Below are 14,156 nucleotides of genomic sequence, written 5' to 3' on the forward strand. Positions count from 1 at the left end.
ATTCCGGTCCCCGCCGCTAGCCAATTGGGGACCGGATCGGGATGCCTGCTGAAATCATTCAGCAGGCATCCCAGCACATCGCCCAGGGGGGTCCTGAGGTCCCCCCCCCCCATGTCGGCGATCAGAGAAAATCGCATGTCAATTCAAACATGCAATTTTCTCCAATTCCGGGCTGATCGGGTTCTGGTGACCCGATCACCCGGAAAATAGGGCTTATCGGAGTTGTCAGCGACAGCCCCGATCAGCCTAAGGGATAGGAGTGAGGTTGCAGACCTGCGATCTCCTCCTATCCCTTGCCATTAGCAGAACGGAGTTCTGACCAATGGCAGCGCAGGACAAGGGGTTGTCATGGCAAGCCCCCCCCCCATTCTTCCTGCCCCTGGATGTCGAGGGGATCGTGGGAAGAAGATGGAGGCCGTACCTGCAGGAAAAGATGCCTGGGGTAGACAAGCAGAAAAATAAACATACATGTGATATCTTAACCTGTTCAGGACACAGGGCGTATGCATACGCCCTGCATCCCGAGTCCTTAAGGACTGAGGGCGTATGGATACGCCCGTGGGAATTCCGGTCCCCGCCGCTAGCCGGTTGGGGACCGGATCGGGATGCCTGCTGAAATCATTCAGCAGGCATCCCGGCACATCGCCCAGGGGGGTCCTGAGACCCCCCCCCCCCCATGTCGGCGATCGGAGGAATCGCATGTCAATTCAGACATGCGATTTTCTCCAATTCCGGGCTGATCGGGTTCTGGTGACCCGATCACCCGGAAAATAGGGCTGATCGGAGTTATCAGCGACAGCCCCGATCAGCCTAAGGGATAGGAGTGAGGTTGCAGAGCTGCGATCTCCTCCTATCCCCTGCCATTAGCAGAAAGGAGTTCTGACCAATGGCAGCGCAGGACAGGGGGTTGCCATGGCAACCCCCCATTCTGCCCGCCCCTGGATGTCGAGGGGATCGTGGGAAGAAGATGGAGGCAGTACCTGCAGGAAAAGATGCCTGGGGACCCGGGATCTTCGCTGGAGACTGCTGGATCCTGGCTCAGGTAGGGAATCGTCGGTGGGGGGGAATTGAAAGTGAAAGTAAAACGATCTTTACTGTGGCAACCACTAGGAAGGCCAAATTGCAACTCCCAGCATGCCCAGACAGCCTTTGGCTGTCTGGGTATGCTGGGAGTTGTAGTTTTGCAACATCTGGAGGGTCACAGTTTGGAGACCACTGTTACAGTGGTGCCCAAATGGTAGCCCTCCAGATGTTGCCAAACTACAACTCTTAGCATGCCTGGACTGCCCAGGCATGCTGGGAGTTGTATTTCTGTAACATCTGTCCCTTCAGATTTAGCAATTTTCATGTAAAAAAGGATGCAAGTAACGCCAAAAATTTACTACCAAAATAAAGTAGAATATGTCAAGAAAAAACAATCTCAGAATCAGAATATTCGGGAAAAGCGTTTTCGCGTTATTAATTCATAAAGCGACGGTGGTCAGATTTGCGAAAAAGGGATCAGTCCTTAAGGTGAAAAAGGGCCGCGTCCTTAAGGGGTTAAATATATTGCATTAGTTTAAGAATAGTGGTCAGAAAGGAAGAAGAGAAACAAGACATCAATAAAAAAAAAAAAAAAAATATATATATATATATATATATATATATATCTATATATCTCCAAACCACTGCTCCCTCTGCTGGTACCATTTCTAGTTACATCATTTTCTTACCAATCAAAAATGTTAAACAATAATCTAATTTGTATATTCACTATACACTATAAACAACAACAAAGACGTGGTCTCAAATGGCTGGAGGTGCTCAACCCCAAATGCAGTTGTGCATTTATGCTTGGGGACCAGATCCTGAACTTGTGGTCCGTTGCTAGGGGCGATCCCCAGCATAAAAATGCATACAATGGAGGATGCCTGCAGCGGACTACAAGTGCCACAATAGAATCCTACACCAGATAAACAGTGTGGATGTATAACAATTAGAAAAATACAGGAATTTAGGTGCACTACTGTGGTAGATGTAAACAATTACAATGGCTAACCCTCAACACTGATGTTAAAATTGAGACATTAGCCAGTATATCCTTGTATGAAGGACATACCTGAGCCCGGACACCAATGCCAAGGTTTCTCAAGTGGCACGGGACGTAACACTAACCTACCTGTGCATGATAAGCAAAACCAGGGGCCAGTGGGCAATTACCCGTGCCACTTGAGAAACCTTGGCGTTGGTGTGTGGGCTCAGGTATGTCCTTCATACAAGGATATACTGGTGAATGTTTCAATTTTAACATCAGTGTTGAGGGATAGCCAATGCCATTGTTTACATCCACCACAGTAGTGCACCTAAATTCCTGTACTATTCACTATAAACTAGCCAAATTCACTCTTTTCCATGTCACTGTTTATCCCAAAGGCATTGCTAAATAGTAACAATATAAGATCAGCTCACCCCAATGCCTAGCCACCGGGCATGGAAGCAGTGCGGAAGGCACTCAATTACAAACTGCACGAAAGAAGAAGGTTCCAGCTCGGTCTCAGATCAATGGTGCAAGCGTTATTCAAATACAGCAACATGGATCACAGGTAGGTGGCAGGATGTAACGCGTTTCGGCCAGGTGCTGGCCTTACTCATACACAAATTACTACTACAAAGGATGGTATGTATAGAGGCAGAAGGGGAAAAGCAAGACAGGGAACACGTGTTCACATTGCATTAATCCATTCTCCTCCATTTAAATAAGACATAACACTAAATATTTAGACAGAAGTCTAAAAACATATACAGTACATGAACCTACACGGGTATATATTATACATAGCAAAAACAGCATATAAGAAAAACTTAGTATTTCTGTGGATAAGAAATAGCTATTTATTCCATATATACCTATGTGTGAATTAAAAACATAAAACATTGCTAAATAGTGATAAATATAAAATATTAAAACACCATGCCAATTTAGATATGTACCACCTTTGCTTTTCCCTTAATACCATTTTAGTTTGAATTTTTAACTATAAATTTTTCTCTAAAAACGAACTGACTGAATCTATGGCAGAAACACGGCATAAATAGAATACTAGTTGTTACGCCGAGCAGCTCCGGGTCCCCGCTCCTCCCCGGAGCGCTCACGGCGTCTCTTTCCCTGCAGCTCCCCGGTCAGTCCCGCTGACCGGGAGCGCTGCTCTCTCATGGCCGTTGGGGATGCGATTCGCACAGCGGGACGCGCCCGCTCGCGAATCGCATCCCAGGTCACTTACCCGTTCCCGTCTCCTGCGGTCATGTGCTGGCGCGCGCGGCTCCGCTCTCTAGGGCGCGCGCGCGCCAGCTCCCTGAGACTTAAAGGGCCAGTGCACCAATGATTGGTGCCTGGCCCAATTAGCTTAATTGGTTCCCACCTGTTCCCTGCTTATATCTAGTCTCCTCCCTTGCACTCCCTTGCCGGATCTTGTTGCCTTAGTGCCAGTGAAAGCGTTCTTTGTGTGTTTATACCCTGTGTACCAGAACTACTGCTATCTCCCCTGACTACGAACCTTGCCGCCTGCCCCCGACCTTCTGCTACGTCCGACTTTGCTTCTGCCTACTCCCTTGTACCTCGCCTATCTTCAGCAGCCAGAGAGGTGCCGTTGCTAGTGGATACGACCTGGTCACTACCGCCGCAGCAAGACCATCCCGCTTTGCGGCGGGCTCTGGTGAAAACCAGTAGTGTCTTAGAACCGGTCCACTAGCACGGTCCTCGCCATCCCTCTCTGGCACAGAGGATCCACCTCCTGCCAGCCGGCATCGTGACAGTAGATCCGGCCATGGATCCCGCTGAGGTTCCCCAGCAGTCCATCTCTGATCTCACCACGGTGGTCGCCCAGCAATCCCGACAGATCGCCCATCTATCCCACCGGCTGTCGGAAATGTCCACCATTGTGCACCAACTTCAGTCGCAACTGCAGCAGCAATCATCTCCTCCGCCACCTCCTGCACCCCTTCCGCAGCGAGTGGCCGCTCCTAGCCTCCGCCTGTCCTTGCCGGACAAATTTAATGGGGACTCTAAGTTTTGCCGTGGCTTTCTTTCGCAATGTTCCTTGCACTTGGAGATGATGTCGGATCAGTTTCCTACTGAAAGGTCTAGGGTGGCTTTCGTGGTCAGCCTTCTGTCTGGAAAGGCCCTGTCATGGGCCACACCGCTCTGGGACCGCGATGACCCCGTCACTGCCTCTGTACACTCCTTCTTCTCGGAAATTCGAAGCGTCTTTGAGGAACCTGCCCGAGCCTCTTCTGCTGAGACTGCCCTGCTGAACCTGGTCCAGGGTAATTCCTCCGTTGGCGAGTACGCCATACAATTCCGTACTCTTGCTTCTGAACTATCCTGGAATAATGAGGCTCTCTGCGCGACCTTTAAAAAAGGCCTATCCAGCAACATTAAAGATGTTCTGGCCGCACGAGAGACTCCTGCTAACCTGCATGAACTCATTCATCTAGCCACTCGCATTGACATGCGTTTTTCTGAGAGGCATCAAGAGCTCCGCCAGGAAAAAGACTTAGATCTCTGGACACCTCTCCCACAGTCTCCACTGCAATCTGCGCCTAGGCCTCCCGCCGAGGAGGCCATGCAAGTGGATCGGTCTCGCCTGACCCTGGAAGAGAGGAATCGCCGTAAGGAAGAGAATCTTTGTTTGTACTGTGCCAGTACTGAACATTTTCTGGTGGATTGCCCAATCCGTCCTCCACGTCTGGGAAACGCACGCTCGCACTCAGCTCTCGTGGGTGTGGCGTCTCTTGATGCCAAGTCGGCTTCTCCACGTCTCACGGTACCTGTTCGGATTTCCACTTCAGCCAGCTCTCCCCTCTCAGCCGTGGCCTGCCTGGACTCTGGAGCTTCTGGGAATTTTATTCGGGACTCCTTTGTGAATAAATTCCGGATTCCGGTGACCCGTCTTGTCAAGCCACTCCACATTTCCGCGGTCAACGGAGCCAGGTTGGACTGTACCATACGTTTCCGCACGGAGCCCCTTCTTATGAGCATCGGATCTCACCACGAGAGGATTGAACTTTTGGTCCTCCCCAATTGCACCTCGGAAATTCTCCTTGGACTTCCCTGGCTTCAACTTCATTCCCCAACCCTGGATTGGTCCACTGGGGAGATCAAGAGTTGGGGGTCCTCTTGTTCCAAGAACTGTCTAAAACCGGTTCCCAGTAACCCTTGCCGTAACTCTGTGGTTCCTCCTGTATCTGGTCCCCCTAAGGTCATTAAGGACTCTGCCTGCCACAGGAAATGCCCCTCCCCCCCTCCCAGTTCCATCAGGCAAGCTTCTGTGTCCCCTCATGGCCCTCGTCCTGGTGTCACACTGCCCCGTGCCAGGTCCCGCCCTCTGCCCTCTCTCCCCATTCCTACTCCTGCGGTTCTGCCTGCCGTTGAGGAATCCCTCCATCCTTTCCCGGTGTCCTCATCCCAGGGGAGGCAGTTACCCGATAAAGAGAAGGGGAGACCTAAGGGGGGGGGGTACTGTTACGCCTAGCGCTCCGGGTCCCCGCTCCTCCCCGGAGCGCTCACGGCGTCTCTTTCCCTGCAGCTCCCCGGTCAGTCCCGCTGACCGGGAGCGCTGCTCTCTCATGGCCGTTGGGGATGCGATTCGCACAGCGGGACGCGCCCGCTCGCGAATCGCATCCCAGGTCACTTACCCGTTCCCGTCTCCTGCGGTCATGTGCTGGCGCGCGCGGCTCCGCTCTCTAGGGCGCGCGCGCGCCAGCTCCCTGAGACTTAAAGGGCCAGTGCACCAATGATTGGTGCCTGGCCCAATTAGCTTAATTGGTTCCCACCTGTTCCCTGCTTATATCTAGTCTCCTCCCTTGCACTCCCTTGCCGGATCTTGTTGCCTTAGTGCCAGTGAAAGCGTTCTTTGTGTGTTTATACCCTGTGTACCAGAACTACTGCTATCTCCCCTGACTACGAACCTTGCCGCCTGCCCCCGACCTTCTGCTACGTCCGACTTTGCTTCTGCCTACTCCCTTGTACCTCGCCTATCTTCAGCAGCCAGAGAGGTGCCGTTGCTAGTGGATACGACCTGGTCACTACCGCCGCAGCAAGACCATCCCGCTTTGCGGCGGGCTCTGGTGAAAACCAGTAGTGTCTTAGAACCGGTCCACTAGCACGGTCCTCGCCATCCCTCTCTGGCACAGAGGATCCACCTCCTGCCAGCCGGCATCGTGACACTAGTGTGGTCAGAGCATGGTTGTTGTAAATAGTAAAAAATATATAAATTACCAATCATAATGGATCCAGTCTCACCCTTTTTCACCACTACAGATGTTTAGAAAATAAATAATATAATCATAATAATTATAATAATAATACTGACAATAAAAACATGATTGTGATCTGAGTTCAATATTGCAATAACAGACACAGTTCATGGACAAGGGGAGCCCTGTTCCTGATGTTAAAAAAAAAAGAGACTGGTTTCCTATTCTTAAAGAAGAACTTACATACAGTAGATCTTCCATAGTACAGCATTGGCTATTATTAGTGAATAAGCTGATGCAGAATGCATGGATTTTCAGCCATACTGATTTCAATTCCATCACTGAAATGATTTCCTATTGCTGCCTGCATTTCCTATGAATCATTGAGTTTGCAGAGAGATTGGGCACGGCATTTGATCACTGTACATTGTCATCTAATTAGGCTGCTGGTGGTGAAGTTTTCCCAGGTGAACTAATAGAAAGTGGATTCAGGGCAGTTTACATTATGTGCTTACCTGTTTTGGCTGATGTGGCATGTATGGGGATGAGGGGGATGAGTCTCATCACTGCAGTATTCCCACCTGGGGATTTACCACCTGGCTAGGCTCCAGCAGCCTAAACTGCTGGGACTCATAAATAGGCTGGGGTCAGTTCACATTACATTCATTTCTGATGCGTCTTCTTATTCAAAGTGCATTTTTAGAGAAATATTGCCATAAGGTGAATGGGATTTGACCTATAATCACAATTGAGGATTGAGAAGTTTTATGAAGACCTAAAGCCTTCAGGCCCTGTTTGAATTTTTAGTGTGTTTTTGCTACAGCTCCTTTCGGCTTCCGGACCACCTTGGGGCGCTAGAAAGCTGAAATTAAGAATTGGAATATTACTTTAACCCCTTAACGACAAAGGACGTAAATGTACGTCCTGTGAGGTGGTACTTAAGGCACCAGGACGTACATTTACGTCCTATGCATAACCGTGAGCATCTGAGCAATGCTCACCTCATGCGCAGCAGGTCCCGGCTGCTGATAGCAGCCAGGGACCTGCCCGTAATGACGGACATCCGCGATCTCGTGGATATCCGCCATTAACCCCTCATTTGCCGTGATCAATACAGATCACGGCATCTGCAGCATCGCGGTACTTTGAATGGATGATCGGATTGCCCCCAGCGCTGCCGCGGCAATCCGATCATCCAGCATGGCAGATGGAGGTCCCGTCACCTGGCTCCGGCTGTCTCCCGGGGTCTTCTGCTCTGGTCTGCGATCAACAGACCAGAGCAGAAGATGACCAATAATGCTGATCAGTGCTATGTCCTATTCATAGCAGTGAACAGTATTAGCAATCGAATGATTGCTATAAATAGTCCCCTATGGGGACTATTAAAGTGTAAAGATAAAACTAAAAAAGTAAAAAAAAATTGAAAAAAACCCTCCCCCAACAAAAACGTAAATTGTCCCATTTTCCCTATTTCACCCCCAAAAAGTGTAAAAAAAAATTTTTATATACATATTTGGTATCACCGCATGCGTAAACATCCCAACTATTAAAATAAAATGTTAATGATACCATACAATGAATGGTGTGAACGTAAAAAAAATTTCCAAAATAGCTGCTTTTTTATAACATTTTATTCCCCAAAAAATGTATAAAAAAAAGTATTAAAAGTTTTATATAAGCAAATATGGTATCAATAAAAATTACAGATCACTGTGCAAAAAATGAGCCCTCATACCGCCGCTTATACAGAAAAATGAAAAAGTTATAGGGGGGATTTTAAACGTACTAATTTGGTTAAACAGTTTGCGATTTTTTTTAAGCGTAACAGTAATAGAAAAGTATGTTATCATTGGTATCATTTTAATTGTATTGACCCAAAGAATAAATAACACATGTCATTTTAATCGTAAATTGTAGGGCGTGAAAACGAAACCTTCCAAAATTGCGGATTTCTTTTTAATTTCCCCACACATATAGTATTTTTTTGGTTGAGCCATACATTTTATGGTAAAATGAGTGATGGCATTACAACGCACAACTGGTCGCGCAAAAAACAACCCTCATACTAGTCTGTGGATGAAAATATAAAAGAGTTTTTTGAAGGCGAGGAGGAAAAAATTCAAATGTAAAAATTAAATTGTCTGCTTCCTTAAGGCCCAAATGGGCTTCATCCTTAAGGGGTTAAGCATACATTGTGCACTGTTACAATAACTTCAGCTGCATGTGTAAAACGTGTCATGCTAAATATACCTATGAAGTGATAGAAATGTTATATTCAAGGCAATCTAATAACACTTCAGAAGCTTTTCTGTTTACAAATAAAAGATAACTATGTTATTCAATAACTTAAACACGCATGAAGCCTATAATTCTTTCTCAGGGTCAGCAGTCAGGCATAACGGTAAAGTGACGATCGCAAGATGACATGAAGAGGGAGTAGGCGGATATGCTGCTCAATAAATTGAGTATTGTTTACTTTTGTTGCACTCAGAGGATAAAATGTGCGGTGAGGTCACTCGGTGAGCCATTGTGTGACATTTTGCCAAGTCTGTTGACAGTTCCACCACCATTACAGCAGGCTACAAATGAAAATGAATACACTAGTTTCATATAGCTAATAATAAGATCTCTTGGGAAACTGGTTCATGTAGAAGAGTTGGAACTCATTTCCTACTCTTTTTACTGGGAATAAGAAAGATCACTTAGCCATGATACTGCTATGTTTATAAAAAGAAATGTAGATTTTCTTACATTTCCCTCAAGCCTCTTCACACAATTTTACATATCATCTTCTTAAAGGGGTACTCCACCCCGAACATCTTATCCTCTATCCAAAGGATAGGGGATAAGATGTCTGATCGCGGGGTTCCCGACACTGGGGACGACTGTGATATCCCTGCTGCACCCGGTGTTCGTCTAAAACTTCGGGTGCAGCGCTGGAAGCTCGTGACATCATGCCCCGCTGATGAAGTCACCACCACGCCCCCTCAATGCAAGTCTATGGGAGGAGGTGTGATGGTTGTCACGCCCCCTCCCATACACTTGCATTGAGGGGACATGACCGTGACATCACAAGCCTCCACCCTGCATCGCCAGTCATCCGGCACAAAGCGCACCGGATGTCTGGGGTGCCGCAGCAGAGATCGCGGGGGGTCCCCAATGGCGGGACCCCCATGATCAGACATCTTATCCCCTATCCAAAGGATAAGATAGGATAGATAAGGATAGGATAGATAAGATGTCTGCCTCTCTATGCCTCTAATTCCAAAAGTTTCCCAACTATAAGCAATGCTAATGTTATTGGAAAATAGAAGCTTATATGAGGAACACAATTTCTTACCCTTGCATACTTGTGATCAAAGGAGAAGGGAAAGATATAGAAAACAAGGACTTTCTCAAAAGATTTCTAAGCAGTATATGCGGCATGCCGCCACGGGTCCTGGTTATTTAAGTTGACTGTTATTGACAGATGAGTCTCACTTGTTAGCATAAGGCAACCAGATTAATTTCCTCTGCTCAGTTGGGGATTATCTACCTTTGGAAAGGTTAACTGCATTGCTTTAGCCAGAATGCAAAGTCAATTGTGCTTTCATAACGTTAAAATAAATTATGGAGTAAGTTATGATTATCTGAGAGATCCTTGGTAGAATATTTACCTCAGTCTGAATGCACACAAAATCATGATATTGGGAATGTTAAATATTGTCTATTACATAACATATCCTACATCCCTGCCTGACTTTACCCAGCTGTATTAAGTATTCTACTATGACAGTAAATCTACTAGATTTCTGGATTCTGTCAGGTTGCGGCCACTTTTGTTCAGCACTGTGACCACATTCACTATCATTAGGTGTGATGCACTGTAATGCAGTCAGGAACCATGATATTGAAATATTTAGCTTTATCTTGTGTTATAGCCAAACACCAAGTCACCATTTAGTAGTAGAATGTCCCAAAGTTATAAATATAGAAAAACTGCACTGTTAACGCATTTATCATACGCGCCTGATACAGCTGCAGGACTTATCTCTGATATGGGCTGCTCAGCATGGACAAGATATAGTCCAAATATATATATAGCCAAAGAAAGGAATAACTTGTGGCACTCACCCACAGGAGTAGTATACACAGTAGGTACACATGGTCATAGATTCAAACAGCAGGGTGACGGCAGTCACACCCCCTCCTATAGACTTGCATTGAGGGGGCGGGGCACGACGTCACATGGGAGCGGAGTCGTGACGTCACGATCTTCTGTCCCTGTGGTCGGGAGGAATTAGTCTGAGAGCCTCCAGCTCTTCCGGAAGCAGTTACAGGTGGGTGCTGCTTGCTATATTGTGGGGTCCTTTGGATAGGGGATAAGATGTCTAGGGCCGGAGTACCCCTTTAATCTCATTCAAAAGGTGCAAAATGAATGGTGCTTAATGAATTAGTAATAGGGTGTTTCTAACAGGAAATGTAGAACGTGAACTAGTCGTACAAACAGTTGTCCAAAGTAACCCTAAATGCAGAAGGTGTAATTACTGTAATTATCTCAATAACTCCATTGTGGCACCCCTATTATCACAGGAATTATAGTGAATGATTTAGTGGCCTGCAAACATTTTATATTGTACATAATTTGTTTTGTGGATGTAAACAATATTATATGTATAATCGCTTTGCTGAACTTGTGAGATGAATGGGAACAGGTAGAGGAAGCCCTAGATTGATAGAACATATACGGACAGTCCATTATGGTAATACTGCCAGTTTGGGATTGTGACATATTGGGAGAATGGAGTCGGGAGAGGATCACCATCGATTGCTCCCTAAATAAGAAACAGAGTAAAGGCTGAGAATGGAGATGCTTGGTCACCTTGTTCTTAATGAAAATCAATTATATAGATAGTATAAGTGATCCTTTGCGAACCTCTTATTGTATCATATAACCTGTATTTACATTTGCAGTATTTATTTATAGTATTTATTATGTCTCTTTGCAACATGTTATGTGTGCCTTCAATCAAGTGTTAAATTGTAACTTGCTGGTATGTAATTATAGTTATTGTTTTAAAGGGGTACTCCTGTGGAAAACTTTTTTTTATTTTTATTTTTTTAACAACTGGTGCCAGAAAGTTAAACAGATTTGTAAATCACTTCTATTAAAAAAATCTTGATCCTTCCAATACTTTTTAGGGGCTGTATACTAAAGAGAAATCCTGTGATGTCCTGACCACAGTGCTCTCTGCTGTCCATTTTAGGAACTGTCCAGAGCAGGAGAAAATCCCCATAGCAAACATATGCTGCTCTGGACAGTTCCTAAAATGGACAGCAGAGGTCAGCAGAGAGCACTGTGGTCAGGACATCACAGGAAATGCATTTCTTTTTGGATTTCTCTTTAGTATACAGCCCCTAAAAAGTGATTTACAAATCTGTTTAACTTTCTGGCACCAGTTGATTTAAAAAAAAAGTTTTCCACGGGAGTACCCCTTTAAGAGAATAGGGAGGAAGTGTGCATAACTGCAAAAAACAGCTGTCGCCCTCCTGTCTGCATCTATGACCATGTGTACCCAAAAAATGCAGAGTATACTTCTCCTGTAGGCAAGTGTCACAAGTAGTTCCTTTCTTCGGATATGTACCATGTAGCCCTAGCTTTAAAGTGGTACTCTTCCACAAGACATGTTAACCTCCAACCAAATGATGAGGAATAACATGTCTGATCGTGGGGCTCTGGCTGCTGGGACCCCAGCTATCTCCGTCGCAGCACCCCAGTCATCCGATGCATGGAGTGAACTCCACTCCGTGCCGGATGACTGGTGATCACAGCTGCCATGCCCCCTCCATTCATGTCTATGGGAGGAGGTGTGACGGCTGTGTACTAGCCTTGGCACTATAATAGAAACTCTGCAGTGCTGGCACAGAGATTGCAGGGGTTGCTGGAACCCCCACAATCTCTGTGCCAGCACTGCAGCATTTCTATTATAGTGCCAGGGCTAGTACACAGCCGTCGGCCAGGCCCCCCCCCCCCGCGATCAAACATGTTATTCCCTATCCTTTTGATAACACGTCTTACCAGAGAAAGGTAACTTTATAACTGACCAGAATTTGGTAAAAAGACCCACAATAAACTATAACAGCATTCAGAGTAAGAACGTTGACTATTGGTGGGTTACCACTCCATTGATTTACTTACAGGATAATCAAGATTCATTTGAGTTGGACCTCAATTCACTAAGCATCATGAGTGGTCACATGGTAGGTTTGAGCTAGTAGTTGACTTCAAATGTTTAATGTGTTCTAATTCTGTTTTTTACATACTTTTTCATATTAAAAGAAGAAATTAACTATTAAAAGTGTTATTTGGTAGCATCTTAGTAAACTCATGGCAATTTACCTGAACATGCATATATTCAGTCAGATTAATTAAATTATAAATATTACTTTTTTTGCGTTTAATACTTACATGTGGTAAACACACCAGCAAAGACCCAGCACTGGCCATATTTTACTGGCACCTTAGCGCTATAGTATTCCAGCAGGATCTCTACACTTCCAGTCCAAGCAGATGGTGATACCCCATAAGTATAATCATTATTCCAGCTTCCTGCAACCACTCCATCATCATCTCTGCCATTTATCTATAAATATAGAAAAGAAAGGCTTATTTCATTCCTATCATAAAACATGCCAAAAAATTGTCCCACCTAGATTCTGCAGTGTAGCCAGTTGGCTATGGGAATCATTATAGGGAAAAGGTGGGGAAGGTACCTACTACCACACATTCCGGTTTTAAGGCAGATTTACATTTAAACAATCCTTTAGTCTCTTTTGTAGAACTGTGTCAGAAGGAAAGTATTTTTATAAGTTTACCCAGACTTTTTTGGGGTAACTGTCACGATTCGGCTTCCAGGTAGTGGATCCTCTGTGTCAGCGAGGGATTGGCGTGGACCGTGCTAGTGGACCGGTTCTAAGAGGCTACTGGTTTTCACCAGAGCCCGCCGCAAAGCGGGATGGTCTTGCTGCGGCAGTAGCAACCAGGTCGTATCCACTAGCAACGGCTCTACCTCGCTGACTGCTGAGAAGGCGTGGGACAGAAGGACTAGGCAGAGGCAAGGTCAGACGTAGCAGAAGGTCGGGGGCAGGCGGCAAGGTTCGTAGTCAGGATGGGTAGCAGAAGTTCAGGTACACAGGCTTTGGACACACTAAACGCTTTCACTGGCACAAGGCAACAAGATCCGGCAAGGGAGTGCATGGGAGGAGGTCAGATAAAGGCAGGGAGCAGATGGGAGCCAATTAAGCTAATTGGGCCAGGCACCAATCATTGGTGCGCTGGCCCTTTAAGTCGCAGAGAGCTGGCGCGCGCGCGCCCTAGAGAGCGGAGCCGCGCGCGCCAGCAGATGACAGCAGGGGACCGGGACGGGTAAGTGACCTGGGATGCGATTCGCGAGCGGGCGCGTCCCGCTGTGCGAATCGCATCCCCGACGGCCATGACAGTGCAGCGCTCCCGGTCAGCGGGACTGACCGGGGCGCTGCGGGGAGAGAGACGCCGTGAGCGCTCCGGGGAGGAGCGGGGACCCGGAGCGCTAGGCGTAACAGTACCCCCCCCCTTAGGTCTCCCCTTTTCTTTGACCGGCAACTGCCTCCCCTGGGATGAGGACACCGGGAAAAAATGGAGGGTTTCCTCAACGGCAGGCAGTACAGCAGGAGTGGGAATGGGGAGGGAGGGCAGAGGGCGAAGCCTGGCACGGGGCAGTGTGACACCAGGACGGGGGCCATGAGGAGGCACAGAGGTTTGCCTGACGGGACTGGGAGGGGGGGAGAGGCACTTCCTATGGCAGGCAGAGTCCCAGTTCTTTATCTCCCCGGTGGTCCAATCAAGGGTGGGGGAATGAAGCCGGAGCCATGGCAGACCGAGGAGGACCTCAGAGGTACAACTG

At 46.9% G+C, this 14,156-nt stretch overlaps 1 protein-coding gene across 6 annotated transcripts in view; it reads right to left on the reverse strand.

Moving 5' to 3' along the window:
• F13A1 (coagulation factor XIII A chain) overlaps window positions 1–14,156 on the reverse strand; it is a 151,408-nt gene that overhangs the window by 78,479 nt on the left and 58,773 nt on the right. For all 6 annotated transcript variants that reach the window (XM_056518479.1, XM_056518478.1, XM_056518482.1 and 3 more), the window contains one exon: window positions 12,683–12,857. In XM_056518479.1, coding sequence (XP_056374454.1) covers window positions 12,683–12,857 — 175 coding nt within the window. The remainder of the gene's footprint in view (window positions 1–12,682; window positions 12,858–14,156) is intronic.

Source organism: Hyla sarda, chromosome 5 (genome assembly GCF_029499605.1).
Source record: "Hyla sarda isolate aHylSar1 chromosome 5, aHylSar1.hap1, whole genome shotgun sequence".
In the NCBI taxonomy this organism is placed as follows: Eukaryota; Metazoa; Chordata; class Amphibia; order Anura; family Hylidae; genus Hyla; species Hyla sarda.